The sequence below is a fragment of the Myiozetetes cayanensis genome, unplaced genomic scaffold, assembly GCF_022539395.1.
Source record: "Myiozetetes cayanensis isolate MyiCay16 unplaced genomic scaffold, myiCay2020 scf5-8, whole genome shotgun sequence".
Lineage (NCBI taxonomy): Eukaryota > Metazoa > Chordata > Aves > Passeriformes > Tyrannidae > Myiozetetes > Myiozetetes cayanensis.
In genome coordinates this window covers 22,441,564-22,463,331 of record NW_026087742.1, presented here as the reverse complement: position 1 = coordinate 22,463,331, position 21,768 = coordinate 22,441,564, and the positions used below count along the sequence as shown (strand labels likewise).

General features: G+C 46.5%; 1 protein-coding gene across 3 annotated transcripts in view; it reads left to right on the top strand.

Annotated features, from left to right (window-relative positions):
• The window catches only part of LSAMP (limbic system associated membrane protein), a 1,001,416-nt gene that overhangs the window by 971,695 nt on the left and 7,953 nt on the right, over window positions 1-21,768 (top strand). For 2 of the 3 annotated variants that reach the window (XM_050333580.1, XM_050333579.1), the window contains one exon: window positions 4,754-4,789. The exons of the other annotated variant lie outside the window; for it this stretch is intronic. In XM_050333580.1, coding sequence (XP_050189537.1) covers window positions 4,754-4,789 — 36 coding nt within the window. The remainder of the gene's footprint in view (window positions 1-4,753; window positions 4,790-21,768) is intronic. 3 annotated transcript variants of the gene reach the window in all.

The window sequence follows — 21,768 nt, the reverse complement described above, 5'->3', positions numbered from 1 at the left end:
CACAAAGCAAATTTCTACTTTGAAAGTCTTTTCACCCTGGTCTTGTGACTGTCATGAGATTCAAATAAATCCTCAGGCAGCAATCTGGAACACAATTTTCAAATACTCCAGATTTGTTCTTGCTGATATTAATATAATTCTAAGTTTAGAATCCATTATTTGCGACTGAATTCTAAATTTGGCCCTCACTCTTGATTCCTGTTACACAGATGAACTGAAATGCATCACTGAAACAAAATATAAGATGAAATTCAATAATGTATGTATGCACATATGATTTTAGCTGGGGGGTTAGTTTTGCTAGAAAAGCATTTTGCGTGACTTCAGAACTTCACCTCAAAGGATCTCAAAGGATTTGCTAGCAATGAATATTTTAATATCACAAGTAATTTAGAAATAGTTGAGTGTTATTAGCACCGTTTTGCAGTAGGAAGCCAAGGTACAGAGTGAAGAAGTGCTTTACCCATGGTCATAAAATGAGTGGCAGAACCTGTAAGAGACCCAAGGAAATCTTGCGAAGTTGCCGTTAACTATTCCAGGAGGAAATGTGGCAACTATTAAAGATGACTTGCAGCAGCAGGGATCCTATTTTATCCCCCTTTTGATGTGTATGAAGAACACTTGCCTTCTTTCAAGTTGTTGGATTTTGTTTATCATTTTTGCCTTAGAAATTCAAGGCCTATTTATGCTGGAGAACACTAGTGAACTTCACAAGAGCCAGGTGAATAGAGGCACAGAAGCTGAGAGAGATTTGATGATTTTCAGTGGACCCTTTCTAACTTTTTTTTTTTTGTTGCTTGTTTAATCCCTATTTCTTTAGTGTGCACTTGCTTCATAATGTTTCAGGAAATCTGTTCTTTTAGTTATCGTGGAAAAAAGACAGTGAGAGAAAAACATAAATTCAGGCAGACTACAGCTGGTATTTTGAAGGTAAAGGGGGGAAATGAGTGAAAGGAATCCAGCTTCATAAAGATAAAGAATACAGCTGAAAAAAAGCTACAAGCCCAGATGAAAAAAATGCTGTAGTGATCACACAGTAGCTGAAATAACAGGTAATGCACACTCCCAGCCACACACCTAGACAGAAAAATAAAGCAGCTTTTGCAAAGTACAGCAGATACTCAAATACTTGGGAGTGTTTTTCATCCCTGGAATCAGAGATTTTATTTCCTTTTTAAATAGAGAACAAGCTCACTGTAGGGCAACATCCCACTAGGGAGGTAAGTACAGCGATGGTTCCTCAGTGTCCCAGTGCAGCACAAAAAAGAATGGCAGCAAGAAGTGAAGAAATAACCAGAGAGTTAATAATGAGGTACTGGCAGCTTTGCCTGAGGTGGAGGGCAGACAGGGAGCTAGCGAAGTGATGTGAAAGAACAGTTTAGCAATAGAGAAAAATGGGTGACTACCATTTCATGAAATCTCAGCCAGCACTGAAAAACTCTCAGAGAGACTGAGTGCCTTAGATGTCAACGTCATAGATAGAAGATGCATTAAAATACAAAAGCAGCTCCCTTGAGCTGTATAAATAGATAGCTAGTGATCTTCCTTAAAGAATGTAGCAGCAGGATTGCCTGCTGTAGGTGGAGAGATTTAATACCCCTCACTCCTGGAGACTGAGTTTACAATAACAAAAAAATGGCCACACCAAAGGTTTAACTTACCCAGGAACCTGTCTTGAACAGCAATATGGAATATGTTTGCAGAGCAGGTACTCAGGTACAATTTGATGATACAACCAATCTAATAGCTTGCTGATATCCTTCCTCCCCACTCCTTTTGCTCACCCTGCTCTCTGCCACATGGTTCTGTTGTTTCACTTACTCTGCTACTCAGTGGACAACCCATTGAGCCACTTCAACCTGATGAATCAGTGAAAAGGTAACTAACTGAGCTTTACTGCTCACCTCCAAAAAACGCCCCCAAATGTTTTCTTTTGTTGTTCTGAGCTGAATTAGTTCGTGGATAGGCTCACCAAGCACCAAAGCCCATGCAAGAGAGAAAGCTGTATCACACATTTATGGATGTAAGGAGCTGGGAGGAAGGACTATGTTTTGCAGCATTTATGAGCCAGTAGGTTGATTCAGCTCTGTAGAGCCTTGGGGCAGGGTTTGTGACCCCCAAGCACACAATATGGTGTGACCTAGGAAAGGGGCAGTAACACACATCTCTGTGAAAATTACCTGAGAAGTAATTACCTGAGAGGAGAACACAGGCTGCCATCACAGAGCAACTGAAGTGAAAAGTTTTACCTCCAAATGTATTAGGAGGTAGGGAACATGTTTTCTTTTTGTTTTACTCATCTAACAGGGTGCTATGAAAAGCATTATGAGTAAAAGTCACCATTTTGTATCTTAACCCATGCTAAGCAGAAGTGTAGATGTTTATATACATGTATACATAAATATACAGCAGATACACATTTGTTGTAGGAACACAGATACATTTATGTGTAGGTGAGTATGTATATATAGGCATGCACCTGTGTGATGTATAAGCAAGCCTACACACCTCCACCATAGGCACACAGAAGCAGGTGCAGCACCTGGTGCATTCTAGCAAAGCAGGGAAAAGAAATGAAAGCTTTTCCAAATGAGTGACTCGTGCCTCCTGCAGAGCTAGCCCTTCCCATAGGATGAAACAGGAGACAACAGGTCAGTGCTGCACATCCTGATGCAGTCCTGCTGGCTGTTGTCTCATAGGAGACTCCCACCCCAGCAGGTGCCATATCTTCTGCACCCTTTGGGGAATTAGAAAACACGGAGGTGAAGCAGCCACTGGCAAGGCTTGTACCAACTACAGCAGCAGCAAGCGGGATCCCACCCCTGCCTCCTCAAGAGGCTTCAGGTGCAGTTCAGCTGGTTTGATTGCAGAGGGGCATGTTCTAAGGTGAGCTAGCAGCCTCTAACTTGTCATTATTTATTAGTGTCCTGGCACAAGTGCTGGCTGTGTGCACGGGCTGACACCCCTCCTTCTAACTCTCTGCCCCACACTTCATTGTGCCTGAGCATTTGCTTACAGTGGTTGCTGTGGGGGTTTGGAGAGTTAACTGTGGCCAAAATCCCTCTTAGTGTTTCTTAGTGCAAACCCTGTGTCTTCACCCCAGCTGTCACTGATGGGGAGACCTCAGGAGATGGGGAAAGTGGTTTGGGGTGACAGTCAGACGGGGCAAGGCTGAGGCACTGCTAACGAGCCAGGGTGGAGCAATAAAAGCAGCACACAGCGGGTGAGATGAACAGAGGTAGAGTCCTTGAATAGAAAGCAGCATGATAATGAGGCCGTAGTGCTTTGCTTTAACTGCTTATGCTGTGCAGCCTGTAGCCTGCTGTGCAAGAAGAAGGTAAAGGGGAGTTGAGTTATTTAACCAAACTAAATAACAAGGAAGTCTTGTCAGCACAACAGCCTGCTTTCGCAGAACAATAGTCCCCTGTTGCTACATAAACACAGAGATCCAGGCTAGACTTGTATTTGATCTCCCCTATGCCTGCTGCGGATTCAAACAACTCCATTACCACCACGAGGGCAGAAGTTCTGGCAGTGTCACAGGGATGGGCCTGACCTGCTACGTCCTTATTGGTTCCAATGAGGCAGAAACTTGCTCTTTGCACCAAGGATGTGATATAAATAACATTAGCCTTCAAATAGCTGGGACTGAGTTGATCAGAGAATGATAGTGGACTACTAATGTATCCTGCCAAGCTCTATGTTCATCAGCAGTGATCTTACCAGGTAAGCCAGAAGGCCACTCATTGTCCCAGGGCTACCAGCTGTTGCAGCTAAATGTCTACCTATGGATCAGTCCATAATAAGGAACTTGTCTCAGTCAGTACAAGGCATCCAGCAAGTTCTGAAGGCAATGAAAGGAGACCCAGTGATCAGAGTCAAGCCTGGGGACCTTGCATTCTTGGTTCTGTGACTGTTTCTAACAACAGTTCAGCATTTGACCATGGGCAAATTGCTTCCTTGCTCTGTACATCAACTGCACCACCTGTGAAGCAGAATTAACACTACTGTTAGCCTCATATTGAAGTCTCTGATACTGGTTTCCCTCAGTGTCTGTGAAACTCTTTTGGGATCCTTTTGTGGAAGAAGCAGACTGTGAAGTCAGCAGTGACGAGTAACAAAGTCCTGCTGTGACATATAATGAGGCCAAGTAAAAACCCTATAAACAAGACAGCAGGCTCTGGATACAACTGGAAGATGATGAGTGCAAAAACTCTGTTCTTCTCAGAGGAACAAAACTCTAAAGAAAGATTCTCCACAGTGATTGCTCCCATGCACAGATCCTCAGGGGACCTGTCACTGGGAAGAAATTCATTGTGGAGAAGGTTCTGGGGAGGCAGCAACTACCCATGGAGGACTTCCACAACTCAACTCTCTTCCAAGACTAGCTTCCAGAAAGAGGTGTAACTAAGAGGAACTGTAGAATGATGATGACATGAGTGGTCTTGAAAGTCAGAGGGAAGATATGGCCCATCAACTCCAATTACCTTCACTGCAGACGCTTAATCCCTCTTGCTGTGTGGCTGTTATTTGTTTAGTTTTTCAAATGACTTCTCTCTGACTCCCAGTCCCAGGGGTTGTTGATGTGTATTAGGTGTGTTGCTAGCAAAATGCTTTGTATATGAAACCTACTCTAGTTCATCTAATTTGGGGATGGACAACTCCATCAGGTTTGTATCTGCTGCTTGCTTGGTGTGAAAAGTGGCTTGTCCTTTTCTCCTGCATGTTGCTTATTGTTTTTTTTCCCCCTTAGAACGAGTTTTACCCACACTCCCCAATCCTTTTCCAGGTCAGTATATGTTTTATGTTGAAGTAGCTCTTTAGCCGGGTCATTCTCCGTCATCCTGACAAATGGTCAGAGTTAGGGATGGGCAAAACGGCTCAGAAATGCAGGGAAATAAGAGCTTTCCCTTTTCATTTACACATCATTTTGTCTTTTCTGCTCACCTTCCTCATCCTTCCTCTTTCCCCCTCTCTTTTCAAAAAAACAATCAATGGAACAGCAACAACCAACCTTTAGCCAAGCTCTGAGCCTTGACATTGTGTTGTCATGCAGGTCTGGACAGTTTTCAGTGAGGTTCAATTTGTCTGCAGACCTACACCTAATATATATTTCCATCCTAAGCTGTCTTTGCCCATGTCATAGTTCGGACCTGGCTCCCTGCCAAATGCCCAAAGCTCACGGCAGCAGCCCCCTTCCCCCCTTCCCTTCTTCCCTTAGGGCAAAGGAAAAAAAAACTATAAAAATTAAAAAACCCAAAGTCAAGCTACTTATATAAAAATATATATATTTACATATATTACAGTTATATACAGTTAAGATGTTATGTACACAGTAAAAGGGAATTCAAACACCCCCTAAAGGGATAGGGAAAGGGGAAAAAGGGACAAAAGGGAACAAAAAGGGACACCGAATAGGTATGCACGATTAAACTCAAGAACTATACTAATAACTAGCAAAACAGATCTCACCACGTCCCTTAGAAAAGCAGGATTGGCAGACACAGCCAGCACTCTCCAAACCTCCATGTGGCAGGACAGTGGACACTGCAGGCCTCAGCCTTAGATAAGCGAGACCAACGCAAGGACCCACTGCTCCTGAGCCTCGCTGGAAGAGAAGAGAGTGAAGTCTTTAATCTCCAACTTATTTATACTCTGGTTTACGTAAAAATCGTATGGAATACTGGGAATACTGGGTACATGGCTACTTCCTTGGTTACAAACTGGTCACCAGGAAGGCCTAGACCAAAACCATCACAGCCCACTTGTTCAGATTTGGAACAAAAGCATAAGGAGACCTAAAATTTTGCAGAGACTGTAGAAGGGACAAGTGAAAAACTAGAAATGAAAATGCTGCCAGAAGGTTTTTTCATTCTAGTTACACAACTAGATGCAACTGCATCCATAGGAAAACACATGTTTTCTCAATCTTTTGTCACACTACTCCAAGTTTGCCAGTCACATAGTCCTGCATTTGATGCAGAGAGCATGTAAAAGAGGCATGGTGAGGTGTTACTGCCTTCTTTATTCCAAGGGAAGAAGGTGTTAAGGCAGAACAGAGTCTGTGTGTTTTTCCCACTAGAAAACAGAGTCTGGGTGTTGTCTCTGTGCTGCCCAGTCATGCCTCAGGTCCTGGCATCATTGCCCCAACATCCACATGAGACTTGGGGCTTGGTTGTGATCTTGAGATTCTGATAAAGCACAGAGATCCCGCATTTCCAGAAAGCAGGCTACAGCGTTTGAAAGTGGTGTTTGAAAACTAAATCAACAGTAAGACAGCAAGTCCCTGTGTTCACTTAAAAAATCTTGGCCTAGAGCTCCTCAGTATCTTTGTTTTACCGCCATATGATGAAGATGCACTCAACTCATGGGATGCTCAGAGACCTAAATTGTTAATGTCTGCACAGAGCTTTGGGGTAGAGTGTTGTTAGGAACCCATGTTGTTTTGCAAAAGAGCACCTGCTTGAACAAAGCACCTGCAGGTACTGCCATGAAAAGAACAATAAATGCTGGGTGTTACACCAGCTCCATTTAACCACTCTGCTGTTTTCAAATCAAGCTCCGCTCTTGGCAACTTATTCAGGTTCGGGATGTAGTCACAACTGCCTATTTAAAAGGCAAATCCACAAATATAATTAAAGAAAAGTACTTAAAAAAAATGAGGGGAGAGGTAGAAATCAGGCTACCATTAAAATTAAATCCCAGAGAGTGATTTGTAAATAACATTCAAAGAGCTGAGAAAAGGAGTAAAGTAGGCCATTGGGAACCTAGTGTAGAAAAATAAATCCAATTAAACACCATTATCATACGTATTGCAAATGAAACTTGTGCTGGGATATGAAATTAAAGTTGCTGAGGCTGTTTAGGATATAAGGTTCTGAGGAGTTTTCCAATTTTAGGTGTTCTTTTTTTTAAGCAGAATTTTCAGTGACAAATATTTTTGTCTGATGGAAAACCCAGGGCTCTTTGTTTTTATGATTATTTTTATTATATATCCTTAAATTCCACAGGCAGGCAGTGTTAATTTTTTTCGTAGGCAGTCCTGTTTACAGCTGGTTTTGAATTAGTAGCCCATTAACCTAAATGATAAAGCAAAATCTGTGAGTAAGCAAGGCCAGGATTCCCATCACAAATACACCTCCTAATCAAGTTGCCAAGGCTGTCCTGCACAGCTTTACTCAATCCTTTAAAACACTTCCCCCTCTGTCTTTGAAGCTGTTATTTTTTTACTGCTCCCCAGTCTCCCGAGATCATCTTGAAGGACATTCTGGTGTGACATCACTTCTGTGAGGAGTCTCCAGGAATTTGTGGTGCCAAATGCTGGTATATCTCCAGTGACCAAGGACACACCAAGAGGATTTTGCAGAGGGAGAAAGTAGAGTTTAAATACTCTGGACCTCATTTGCTTTCCGAAAGCCCCTACCAGCTTCTCCAGTGTGGGACTTCAGCACAGATACTGGTGCTTATCTCAACATGTGCTTTTACTTTGCTGTTCACCTTCAAAGAAACCTTGGGCATAAAATTTTCTTGTTAAACCTTTCCTTCCTATGAGTTGATGTTCTGAGGTGTAGTCCACAGCTCTCAAATAAGCATCTCCTCAGTGACCAGATTCACAGCCTTCTTCCTCTTTTTCTCCTAATTTCCATTTCTCTTGATCCTCAGTAACACTTCCCTGCCCTGTGGGGCTTTGAGCATTAATTTAAAAGGAAGATGTTTTGAGATGAAGAGCACTGTAGTGCTGCTAAGCATTGCTGTCATTAGTTAGCTGCTGTGGAAACATCTTGTTTTCAGGCAGGCCAGAGACTCAGAAGCAGACCATTCAACTAAGCAAATGGGACTTTAATTTGGTGAGGCAGTTTCCTAAGAGGCTGGTGGAGCCCAGCTGATTCAGCTCTCAACTGAATTGTCCTTTGGTAAATTTTCCAACCCTCTTAATTTTGTAGCCAGGCACTCAAAATGCCTTGAAGTGTCTTCTGGGATGATGCCACATCTTCATGTCTGCATTGCAACATCATGTTTTAATGGGCTGTCACAAGACCTGGCTGTCACAAAGCAGAGGCCTTAGTGTATCATCAGGTGCCTTTTGAAAAGGGTTTTTCTTCTTGAAAAGGAGAATTTGCTCATTCCCCACCACATCTGCCAATGACAGAGCAAGTGCGGTCACTGTTGAAGCTCTAAGGGTTCTGACACAATTGTAGCACTAGCTCCATCTTTGTCCTCCATTGTCCCTTGTCCTCAGCCCTTTGAACACAGAGCCCTCCCCTGTGATTATCACTTAGTGTCCACATCAGAATGACTTAGCCAGACTAAAGGGCTTCAAAACCTGTGAGTCTTCCTCACAGGAGTTTTGTGATGAGGGCTTACCACAGGCTAACTAGAGGCTTTCTCAGCATGGTTAGCTTGATGCCCTGGGAGCTCTGCAAGGGAGATGCGCTGTTTCACAGAAAGGAGCACATCCAGAGCTGCATAAGGGCAACAAGCGTGTCAGTCTTTGGACCCTGAACAAAGTCATGGCCATCAACTGATTGACAAAAGATTTATAGCAGTAGTATGTTAGCAATTAGTGGAGGGGGAGGGAAAAGGAGAATGACCAGTTCTGTCTTTCTGCCAAAATGTGCACTGATCGGAGAATGACCCTGTATGGCTGTAGATCGTAGATAGTCTCCATTTAGCTGTAGCCCATGTAGCCTGTACTGTAACTAATGCCTTCATCAGGTGGGTGGGAGCTGGGGGAGAGAGATGTTCATTGGGGTCCGATGACCAGAGAGCATCTTTCTTTCTAATACTCTCTCAGTCCTCTTTCCTCTCTTACGGAGGTCCTGGCTGTGGAGAAGAAAGCTCATCTGTTGCAGTGGTGACCTCCACCCATCCCTGCTCCCCTCTTGCTTTCTCTAGTGCATGACCTGCCAGTTCTGCTGAGCCTGCAGCTCTCGTGTCAGCGGGGTTTGCTTTGGTCAAAAGATGGACATCTGAGTATTTCAAAGCTAAGGAGAGACACATGGGGGTTTACAACAGAGACTACAGACTGTAAAGGATTAACATGTTATGGGGGTTTGCTGACTAGGCAGTGGTGTGGGAACAGTCTGCAGAATCCAGCCCTCCCAATATGACCAGCTAAAGAACCCATCCATCTCTGGAGTTCTCTTCACTGAGACCAGAGGGTGCTTCCTCATCTGAGCTCCAAGAAAGGGTCAGTGAAAATCCAAGCCTTCAAGCCTTTGAAACAAACTAGTTGGCAGAGCTGGGGAAGCCAGAGCATAAACAGGCCAAAATAGACCATCTTGCCTGATTGTGATCCTGACAGAGAAATAGAGGAAAAAATAAAGAGCAGGGAAAAATAGTGGCCATACAGACCAAGCACAGGAGGGCATATTTGGAGCCATGTCCAATTCTGGTATTTCCATAAATTCTAAGGCATTTGAGGGCCATAGTTCAGCTGTGCTGGTCACTTGGCAGCGATGTGTGCCTGACTACTCAGAGCATGCCTCGCTTCCCTGGATGCTGTCTGAGCCCCAGGCATTGGCAGCTGTTAACACCCATGACCCTGGGTGGGAAGCACAGCTCATGGTTCTCCTTTCTTCCCACTGGTGGTTCCAGCCAGGCTTTCCAAAGAACTCATTCTCCATTTGGGGAGTGCGGAAGGGATTGGCTCTGCAGAGTGGATGCTCAGATAGAGCAAGCTTCTCTTGCTGCTCAGTCAAGTGTCTGCCCTGCCAGCACTGCAGGCACTGAGGGCTGGGACTGCACTGGGTGCCAGGCTTGTGGGAGGTTTCAGGCCAAGGGAAGAAGAAGGACAAGACAGGGTGAAGGCAGGCAGCCAACATAATATTAATTGCTTTCTGTTGTTTTATAGGTACCAGGCAAGAGATAGCACTGTATTTTATTTTGACCATGTGGTTTAAAGTGAATAATGTCAAAGTCAAAGGTGATGATTGTGTCTTCTAAGAGGCGGTAGTATAGATGTAGCCAGAAACAGCATCTTAGGAAAAATAGAAATGCCAAGAGTTATTTGTTACTACAGCTACCAACATTGCTTGGTAGGTTTTTCTGAATAGCAACAGACAGCTTCTGTTTGTTGAGATGGCTTTAAAAAAATTAAAAACCAGTCTGCTTCTTCACCCCAACAAAAAAAGAGTAGAGAAAAGAAATGAGCTTTCTGAAAGAAAAAAGAAAAAAACACAGGGGGAAAGAAAGAGAAATGGCTTTATTGCTTCATCTGTTTCTGTACTTTTTGTTCATTAATTTTAATTTAGATTGATTTATTCCAAAATGAGCCTTGGGTTGCATATATTTGCATTGTAGCAGTGCTGTGGAGGATCCAGTGAGTGAGGAAGAGCAGCAGCAGAGGGTAGGAACTGAGGCTAGAAGTCCCAGAAGGATATTCCTCCCAGCTGGGCCCTTGCAGTGGAAAGGCATTTCAAGGTCTGTGTAGTCACTGGTCTGACTTCGCATCCACGCAGAACAGCCCTGTGGAACAGAGGTCAGGGTGCAACAGTCAGGTGGGAGAGTGGAGGTTGGGTAGAACCAGTTGGGGAGAAAACACATAACTGAACTGCAGAGATTAGAAACAAACCCATGGAAGAGCAACTGCTGTGGAAAATCAGTTGTCTGATAGGGACACTTACAGTGTCAGCATTGTAGCATGGACAGATTACCCTGCAGAACAGAGCTCAGGCAGGATATAGCCCTCCTGAGCCAGGTATCCCCAGTCCAGAGGACATTCGCAGTCTGATATCGTCTGTATGTTAGATGAGCTTTTGAAGTCATCAACTGGACCTTTCTCCTTAGACATGTTGAAGGCAACTTATCCCCACTGCACAGCAGGTGTACCTAAATCCTTGCTCTCTCCCTCTTGCTCTCCTTATTTCTCATGCTGAGCTGCCATTCCAGGCTGACTGGAACCCAAGTATGGGCAGCAGCGAGGAGGAGGACGGACAGCAGCCACTGTTGTCCTGATTTAATCCTTACACACACACAAAAATTCCTCCAGCCCCTCTGAGAAAATAATCAAATTTCCACCTTCATCCCCCTTCCCACCCCTTCCATTTCCAGTGTAAACCACTCAAGAATTTTCCTCACAAGTTGGCCTCCCCTCTGGTTATTGTCCTAAGTGAACAGTCTCTCCATTCACTAACGCATGACGGTAAGTTGGTTTGGGAAGCAGCCGGTTTATCTTCCCCGCTCAGGCAGTGCACCAGGCCTGCTTGTGAACCAGTTGCCATTCAGTGTCTGCACTGCTGTTGATAAAGCACATTACACATGGCTGGGTTTGCATGATTAATACAGCTGTCTAAGCGCACTCTGTAAAAACAAAAACAACCAGAAAGGAGAAGGGAGGTGCGGGATTTGGGAGGGAGGAGATGCATGGGGAAAAAACCCAACCATTCCAAAGAAATCAGGCTTGCAGTAAAAGCACAGTGCTCCTGGAAGGCCTTCCCTTCTGTGGGAGAGCAGGTCTGTCAGCAGAGCTCCCCTGCAAAAGGGAGAGGCCTCATGGCAAGCTGAGCAAAGGAGAAATGCGCTTGGCCCTTCCCCAGCATTGCCTGCATGTCCCTCTGCAGTCTGGGGAGTGGATGCATGGACAGGAGCAGGGAGTCAGGCCATGGAGAAGGATGTGCTATAACCAGCATAGCTCCAGCAAGGTCCACTCAGGCAGCCTCTACAGTAGGTGCTGCAGGTACACAGGCACAGTGATCCGTGCTTACACTCCTGAGCGAGATCACCATAGGCACCCTATGCACGCACATCCCGTAGCCACCCAGCAATTTCCAGGCACCCTGGAACATCTAAAGGAGGAACAGGAGTATCTTCCAGCATCTTTTCCATTCCTCCAACTCATCCAGCTGAATTCAGGCTAGCTCAGCTGTCTGTGTAAGCTATATTAACTTTCCCTGTTTAATTACTGATCTGGGAATGGGCTGTGGGAAGCCACAATGGCTTTCTGCTCTGGCTTTTCCCAGGCCTGGACCAGGTATTAAAACCATGCTTGCACTGTTAGGGTGTTAAGGTGATCAGGAGTCTCACTCTGGAATTACAAACACACAGACATATCCATATATTCATGAGAACACAAAGTAATATTTACTTAGACCCCTCACTTTAAGGACATACAACAGTCTGTGGACCCAGCTTGACTCATGACATCTCCAACTCATTGAAATGCTGAAAGGAGCACACAGGCTTGTTAAGAGTGTTCCTATGATAGAGGCCCTGTACTGCCCATTGTTCAGAAGCAGCCTTTGACAAAGGCTAGCTAGAACCTCCTCCAAATTTGTTCCACTCCTAGGAAAGGAGGGATGGGGACAAGGTTTGGTCTCTGCTAAGCTCACTGCAAGGGAGTACACAGACAGCAGTGATAGCCCTAAGAAGACCACAAGGACAGGCTGGGGGGACACTGTACTGCAGGTACTAGAGAAAGATAGGAAGGTCAGAGGCTGCAATATGACTGGATTTCAGTACCAGAGTAACCTCAAGCATGCTGGTCACTCTCCACCTCCATTTAGTTCTCCTTCTGCTCCACTCTCTTTTCCACTCACCCCTAGGTACGTCCCCTCCCTCTTCATTTCTGTCCACAGCCACTCAAATCTTTCCCATGCCATAGATCCAGCAAAGCTTGTAGGAAACCATAGCAGGGAAGAAGTAAATAAACAAACAGACATGAAGCTGATGAAACTATTAATTTTTCAAGAGGTTCCAGAGCCTCCAATTAGCAAACCTGCTTCCTAGGGCTGTATGTGCTCTGGATGAGGGGATCTATGCTGTTTATCCTCTATTGAGACACCAGGTTATGTGGCAGCATCACCTGTGATCTTCTGTGCCCTACACGTGTGCTTGAGAGGGGAACAGGGGAGAGATTGCTTTATCCTAGGGAAGTAAAAAGCAGAAAAAGCTCAGATCTTCTCCATTATGGCCCCTGAAAAAGTCTGTGCTATGTGGGTTTTTTTGGATGTTTTGCTTGTAGAATGAGAGTCTTCAATGAGTGATTTGAAGACTGTGCAGATTTAGGTATCTGATTTTCTGTCAGTCATTTGCCAAGTGTTGTTTTTTTTGTGGGGTTTTTTTTTCCTTACATCTCCAGTTGCTAGGGAAATGGAAAGAGTGGGAGAACTATTTTTTATATACACAGGACAGACTTGGTGATGAAAGATCTGTGTAACCTTGAAACGTAGGTTGTCTTCTAGCTACCACCAGCCTCACTGGTCAGGATAACAGTTCAATTTTAGACTAGGATTACTGTAAACCAGCTTCAGGATAAATGGTGTAAGCAGCCAGTCTTGAACACCACGACCTTCTCAGAAAGACACTGAGAAATACAATTTCAGGGATATTCTTTAGACCTTAGGGAAGGATGGGTGAGCTGCGTTACAGAATGAATCTTCACTCAGACATAAGGTGTGATAGATGAGTACTTAGGACACCATGAATGAGCTCCAAAACACGGGGAAGAACTGCTCAGTGCTAAAAAAGCATGAGCAAATTCTCAAATACATTAAACCGAGTGCAAAGATTGATAGACACCAGAGACATTTTCTTAATCTTGCTGGAGAGTTGCTGGAGGGCATCCTCCCTAGTTTACACAGTGGTACTTCCACCTCTAGGAAAGCCAGCCTATTGCCACTGCAGTCACAGTCGAGTTTTAATTACAGGAGCAGAACTGATAGTGACAATGGGGAATGAGCAGGCAATGAACAAAGTAGTTTCAACACTGAGAACAGGGAGGGAAAAAACGTATCTTCTTCTAAAAGAGGAGGGGGAAGGAACAGGAAATGAGTGAGGAAAAAGCCCCAGATGAACCCTAGTAAGTAGAAGCTGGTAATCCCTAAAGCCTCAGAGTAGAGTGCAAAGCCCTGGAAGAAAGAAATTAATAACTTTCAAAGTATGACCTTGAAAATGGAATTAACAGTATTCCTCCCTTTTAAGCCTTCATGATAATAAAGATTTCATCTTCTGAAGCCCTGGCAGGAGAGTCAACAGACTAGGAAAAATTACTTCCTGCTCAGGATCTGGCAAGTGTAAACCCTAAGACCCCTTCAGGCCCCAGAGAATGAGAGGATAGAGACACCTGTATGATGCACATCCTCCACATCCTCTTTCCCTCATGCCTTCTCCTTTAGAGGTGGGGGTTTTTTCCCATCCCTCCCTTATTTTTGGTGCTTTCATTCACTCAAGAAGCAGGACTCCAGCTTTCACTGTAAGTAGAGGCAGCCTATCAATAGCATGGAGCCCAGAGCCAGTCAGTGTGAGCAGCACTTGGAAAAACAGCAGGCTGGCTATACTTGTTATACCATCACTCCTTCCTTCCCATCACAGGCAAGTTCTCCTAGCCCATCCCATGCTGCTATCTGACTCACTTCCATTCAGAAACTAATGGGGACTGATTGCCCTCTAACACCAGGTTTTACCCCACGCTCTTTGACAGGATCCCAAGGGCAGATTCCCCAAAGCAAATAAGGAGCCAGTAGCTCTCTGATACCCTTTGATACTCCTCTGTGGGCTCTCCTCCATCAGCACTACAGATACATCAAGCCCCAGTGTCTTGTAAATATGAGAAAAACTGCCACCTGCTGTCTCTTCTCCTGCCTCCATTTCAGTTTACTCAGAGGATGGGACCCAAGAGCCAGTAGAATATTTTAGATTGGGGAATGTGGCTGTGAAACATGTAGATGGATGGGTGATTTTTTCCCCTCTGGATACGGACCAGGAAGGTATTTGCTTTCTGCTTGCAACTCAAATGGTAGTTTTTAAAGGTCTGTGTTAGGAATCTTGAAAGTCACAGGTTCAGTTTCTGATGGTGATGATCACGGTGCTTACAACATTTGGAGGCATGTTTCTGAGCAACCTGGTGAACTTGTGGCTTTGCTTACACATCTGGCCTCATCTGCCTCTTAAGCAAGGGTTACAGGTCATGCTACAGCCTCCCTCTTCATGGGCCCTGTCGGTGTCACAAAAAGAAGCTGGAGGGAGTGAAGAGACAGGAGGAGGAGTATCTGTGTGGAGGAAGCAGAATCATAGAATGGCTTGAATTGGAAGGGACCTTAAAAGATCACCTAGTTTCAAGTCCCCTGCCATGGGCTGGGACACTTTCCACTAGACCATGGTGCTCGAAGTCCCATCCAACCTGGCCTTGAACACCTTCAGGGATGGGGCATCCACAGCTTCTGTGAATGACTCACTACTCTCATAGTGAAGAATTTGTTCCTTATATACAGTTTAAGTCTACCCTATTTCAGTTTAAGACCTTTACCTCCTATGACTACATGCCCTTACAGAAAGTCCCTCTCCAGCTCTTGTCAGCCCCCTTTCTCCGCAGAGCCTTCACTTCTCCAGGCTGAAAAACCCCAGCTCTCTCAGCCGGACTTAGGTGGTCCTTAGGAGAGGTGGTCCAGCCCTCTCCAGGCATCTTCATGGCCCTTCTCTGGACTCAGTCCAACAGGTCCATGTCATTCTTATGCCAGGGGCCCATCATAAGAATAATAAGTAGAATGAGTTATAAACTTCACCACTTCCCCCTGCAACCTCAGTTTCTGCTGTCATAGTGGTAGATGTCATGCTTTTTATGGTCACCATCAGCCAGCAGGTCAGATCTGCCCCCCCAGAAGGGATATTACCAAGGAGGCTGATGCATGGTGGTTGTGGAGAGATGCAGGCCGGTGAGGGATGAGATTCCGTGCCACATAAACGTAGCCGTAGGGTGCTGCCTGGGGCAGCAGTGGCTCGGAGCGTGCAGGGCTGGCACCTTTCCCTCAGGATGGTCCCGCGGGGGCTCTGCCGGGCGGGACCCGGCGTTTTACCGGGCGGGTGTGCGGAGCCGCCCTAACCCCGGCTGTTTTTCCCGGGGTTATCCGTGCCATTTCCAGTCTGGAGGCTGCCTGGGGTCGCGAGGGAGGAGCGCCTACAGTTTTTGGGTTTCGTGGCCCTCGGCTGCCACCTCGCGAGGAAGGGGCGGCGGCGCCCGCGGGTTGTGGCCAAGCGAAGAGAGAGGGAGACAGGGAGGGAGGACGCGCGGGGAGCGGCCGGCCCTGCTGCAGCGTGTGTGCGAGGCACAGCCCAGACCGCCAGGGAAGGAAAGGTGCCAGACAGGGAGTTTGGGAGTGCGGCTCGCCTGCATGATGCCACAGCGCTGGCAGCACTCCTTCACCTGCTGAGCCTGCCCTTTCTCCTACCTATTTGTCGGCGTTTGAGCTTCACCGGCCACCACATCCATATCTGAACAGCTCTTAGGAAACCCCACTTTTTCTCCTGCAGTTCTGACCCCGGTTGGAACTGGCTGCCTGTCTTTGTAGTCCTGGTACTAATGCCCCCTTCCGATAAGCACCATCGCTCCCCTCTACCTGTCTCCCTCTGTCCCTGCTTTCCCATGCCTGATCAGGGCTTAATTTCCTCTCTTTATCTCCCCTTCTCCCAGGATCTGTTTTCATTACCTGTCCAACCTGTGTGCTTACGTAAAGTCCTACATTTCACCATCCTCACCCTGCCTTGACATCTCCTCCTCTTGCTCTCCGCCCATGTCCTGAGCTGAGTGTTCCTATATTGCCATTTCAATTGAAGACCTTCCCTGGCATTGTTTCCTCTGCTGTGCATTGGTACAAGTACAAGGCTCATCCTATCAGCTCAGTCCATATTGCCCCCTTCATATATCTCTCATCACATCAGCCTTTTCCTGTGCCTCTGCCCAGAAGCACTTACGTATTTATCACCTCCTTATGTAGCCCCCAACCTGCAATGGGCACTGTAGGCTTTAAGGGGCCAACACTAGCCATGAGGTGGGGCAGGTACAGGGCTACCGAGCTGCCTTCTGACCTTGGACACTGGTGCTGAGTCTGTGTGTGTTGCAGTGCCTTGTAGCACTATAAATTCAAGTCTTGAAGGCAGGGAGAAAAAGATCAGGCCCCAGAAATCTGCCCCCTTCTCAGTGACTTCTGCAGCTAGCAAGTCTTAGTCTGCCACAGAGGATGCACCATTGAAGTCTCGGTTGCTGAGGCCTTGTGGGGCATCATCCCGAGTCCTCTCACAACTAAACTGTGCTCCTTTCAGCTACCTAGGCAGGGTCCACTGAGGGCTCAGTAAGAGCTGTGCCCCAGATGTAGTGGGAAAACTGAGCTCTGTGGTTCAGGACTTGAGCATTCCATGGCCACCAGTCTCTCAACATTGGGTAGTTTCTTTCTTAACAGTTTTCTTGACAAAAAGCTCATCTCTCCCCTTCCTAGGAAGATCTAAACACACCCAGCTAATTCTTTTCACATTGAGCAGTTTTCTTAACCTGGCTCTCCTGTAGTCAGCAGAGGAGACTGCAGAGCAAGGAGTGACTGAGACAGTTTTAATCAAGCCAGTTCAGGTAGCAATTAGCAGCAGGTGGTGTGCCAGGCCACCTATTAATACCAAGGTCTTAAAGTCACAGGAGAACATAGCACCCAAATTTAATGTGTGGCCACAATGTCATTGCTGGAATCTGACTGCCACTGTGCTCCTTAAAGAGACTGCGGATATGGAAGTCCTCAGGCAGTCCGGAAGTGACCGAACAAGTTAATGGAAGAACAGATTAATCTCTCAAGGGGTGCAGATGTCTCTCAAGCACCAGAGGCAGGCCAGTATGATGCCATGCTGGCCATGTACTACTCGTGGCTAGCCCCCACCCAGCACCTGCAGGGGACAGGACAGAAAGTTAGATAAGACCTTTGGACTGACCCAGCAGAGGTCTTGTGGTATGCTTCTCCTAGAGGCAGGCTGTTTCTGAGGAAGAGAGCAGCTCTCGGCTTTGCAATCTGAGTGTGGTTTGCTGTGAGTGTAAGCAGCACCCTGCTTTTGCCCTCTCCCTCTGCCATCAAATTCAAGTCCCAGCATTCTTCTTGCTACATCTTTTCCTACACTCTTCACAGGAGTAGGAGTAGTATTTGAGCCATCTCTCACACACACACACACACACAAAAGATTTACAGCTATACATGAAAAGTATAGTATAGTAGCATATATACCTGTCCTCTCTAGTGAAACCGGGGCTAGCCGAGCTTGCAGTCCTCTGCATGTGAGGGCATGCAGCAACTCTTCCACTTCGTGCTGCATGAAAGGGTTTGCCTCAGGAGTGTGAGGCACCAGGTGAAATCACTGATGCTTAAGGGCCTCACCACCTCTTCTGCATCCCCACTCAAAAGTACATAGAAGTTCTCCCAGAAGTGTCAGGAAAAGACTCCTGGAGCCTTTTCTGTGCAGGGCTGGTATACAGGGCTGTTACATGCATGCAGGTGAGTAGGAGCACCAAGGTCAGTGGCGTGGCTCTGTTTTTCCCATGGTTAAATTTAAGGATGCAGCTAGGGTTACCTGGTCTTGGGGAGAGGAATGGGATGAGGGCTCTATATGGTTCCCTTCAGCCCTCAGAGAGCTACAGCTTTCTAAATCTTGGCCAAGGCTACCCTGTGGTGTGTACCAGTGCAGATCACCCAGGGTGAACGTGTGGCACCTTGGAAAACCCTTGGAAACACAGGGCACAATGTCTTGTGAGGTTGTTGCAGCATGATTAGGCACCATGGTAGGGCTCCACCTGCATCTGCACCAGGTATTGAAATGTCTCACATTTGAAGCAGGGAAGAGCAGTGCAGTCATTTTGCCCTTGCTGATTTTCAGTCTGCTCTTTCTTGATTTGCTTAATGGGATCTGACTCGGTCAGCGTTTAGGGTCTTGGGTCCCCTAGGAGTTTATCTGTGAAAAGCTGCCAGTTATTTTTATTAACTCATCATCATCAGAAACCCACTTTCCTTCCCCGTTAGTGGGGGAAGAACACCCCCTCCAAAGCTGTTGCGTGGTCGCGGATGCGGCAGGGCTGCCCAATTGTGGCGGGGCAATGATTAGCCCGGGATATTACAGCAAATGCCCAGACCACAGGCCCAAGGTTACCGAAGCAGAGGAGTGCAGGGACAGCCCCGAAGCCCCCGGTGGGAGCGGAGGCTGAACCAGAGGAGCGAGCGCTTTTTTGGGGGTGCCTCTCAGCGGGAGGCGCCGGGCGGGGGCGGCTCCGGCGGTGGCCGCCAGGGGGCGCCGGAGACCGCGTGGCGGGGCGCGGGTGGGGCGGGGCCGCGGGGGGAGCTCCGTGACCGCGGAGCGTGTGCGCGCACGGGGGCTGTGTGTGTTGCAGCGCCTTGTAGCGCTGTAAATTTCAAGTGTTGAAGGCAGGGAGAAGAAAGATCAGGCCCCGGAAACCGGCCCTCCCTCCCCCACCCCTCAGTGACACACAATATGCCCCCTGCTTGTGCACACACAAAGAGAAGTCACCACGCAAACGTGGGCTGTCACAGCCCAAGCTGTGTCTGGGAAGGAAGGCCAAAAGTGACAGAGCGAATTGCAAATGGGTAGTTTTTTCTGCACGAAATCTCACTCGAAATTAACATTTCTTTTTATTATTACGTTTTCACTCTTTATTACACTTCAGCAATTAGTGTCCCCCAAAAGCCTTTGAGAAATTTATTTTGTGATCGAACTGTAACCTTTCCCCATTTTTGCAGTACGTGTGACAGTAAATGTAGCATCCGTGGCATGCACTTAAACCAGTTCTGCTGTAAAACCCAGAGATTACATGTGGCCCCCGGGGTTACGTGCAGGGACCACACTGGATGCCAAGCCTCATAGTCAGCATGACACTGTGCCTAACACCTGCACAGCTACACACAGCTCCCTGGTGCAGACAGCTGCTGCACGAGGTGAGATGCAGAAGACCTGCCCATAAGAGGTGTCTGCAGGCAGCCGCACCGGCACACACAGGAGCTTAGTGGGGAAACATGAGATCCGTGTAACTTACACCATTTTTCAGCTGTGGAGATGGGTGTTCTCACTTGTCAGATACCCTCAAGCTTATACACACAAGCTCAAGCAGAACAGAAGTGGCATGACCCTCTCCCAAGTCCTTTATCACACCGTGTTTCCTTGAGTGTCCTTTCTTATATTTAAGTGTTGCAGAAGCACATCTCTTTACCATACCATGGCGCGCCACACCATGCCACGCCTCTGGCCCCCAGCAAGCTCACAAACCCCAAGCCACGCACTCACACGTATCAAGGCAGCAGTACCCAGACGAGGCCAAACGTCCCAGTGCCTTTGCGGTGCTGGGTATGAGTTGAAAGCCACCATAGGTGCATATACCTTTGCTCTGATTGTAATGGGTACCCTGGAAAAGTGGCAAGGAGGGGGATTGCTGCCACGTGTGTATGTGTTACATACATGTATGTGTTAAGACAAATACTATTTAAGACAAATAGTAAAGGTGTGATGGCAGAAGATTTTGTGTCGGCAACACAGACTGCCTGCTGTGCTCTTGATTATCTGATGGGCCAGAGGAGTCATGTTTTGAAACTTCTTCACGGCCAATAAGGGATTCAAATGGTCCCAAACAGGCTCCCTACAATTTTTGAAGTGTGAATGATGGTTTCTCTAAAACATAGGTCAGGTAAGGGTAGTAGCTGGATTTAAACTTGTTCCTGATCTCAGAGGGAGAAATAAGTTCCCGTCACCCAAAAAAGGAGTAAAAAAACAGTGTTGTAGGACTTGTGTGACAAGCCACAAAAGACGTACGTGGACTAGCAGAAAAAAAAGCCATAGATGGAATATAAATTTTCCACACAGTCCAACACATACTTACTTAATAATGAAAGAATAGAGTTGGGGCACAAACAGCTAATCTAGTAAGTAACAGGCTACATTAGGAAGAAATCAGACAAATGAAAGTGCTGAAGAATTTCAGAGGCTCTGGAGTTATCCTTCTTGGATTTGCTGCCTTTCAGTCACCAGCTAAAGTTTAATAGTGAACGTGCTGCTCAGCGTGGCTGTGGCACCCATGCAGTGCACAGTAGAGTGGGGGTCTTTGCCTGATAAACTCTGCATGTTATGAGAGGGAGCTTGCACTTTGGTCTCACAGGGCTCTCCTGAACAGGGCCTTTTATTTTTTTTTCTGGCACGCCTCAGACGTCAGAATTTGCTTTTTATGGTAGTAAGCATGACTTCTTTCTTCTACAGCACAGTCAGTTACAACGCAAAAACTCATCTCCATCTCCCCACTTCAGCATTTTCCTGCACCCCTTCTGTGTAAAACACTGCACATACGCACATATATGTGTATGTATACACTTATATGTACATGTGTATGTGTACACAGGCATGTACATATACATGTGCATGCATGCATGTGTACATATACATATAAATAAATGTACATATATGTGTACTCATATGGGCACATATACATGGTGAGCATGCATTTACAGAACCACAGCCATGTACATCTCCCTGCCCTATTATAAAGAAAAGGCTGCCAAGGCTTGGTATTGCAGGGTGAATTTAAAACAGCATCACTGCCGTTAAAGCTATCCAGAAAAGGGGACCCATAAATGAGTGGATGAATGAGAAGATGTCAGGAGTGCTAGCGCTTAATACTCCTGGAGCGAGGCTGTGTTATTTGTTGCTGCAGCAGCACGCTCCTCCCTGCCTGCTCTGACAGCCTGTGGATGCGCATGCACTCACATGCAACTTCATTTCCCACCCTTATGAAAAATCAACCTCCCTGGCATACCCTGCACCCTCACCCCATAGGTGTTGTGTCACAGGGCCATAAACACAGTAGCAAAGCCTGCCTTCACTCCGATTCAGAAATACATAAATGCAGCCCATATGAGGGAGGGGAGACGTTTGCTTGTTGGCCCCAGGTTTTATTGATCAGACCACTGTGATGAATCAGCTTCTGCAGAGCTGGTGTCTCGCTGCCAACAGGCACTGTCCACTGCACACAAT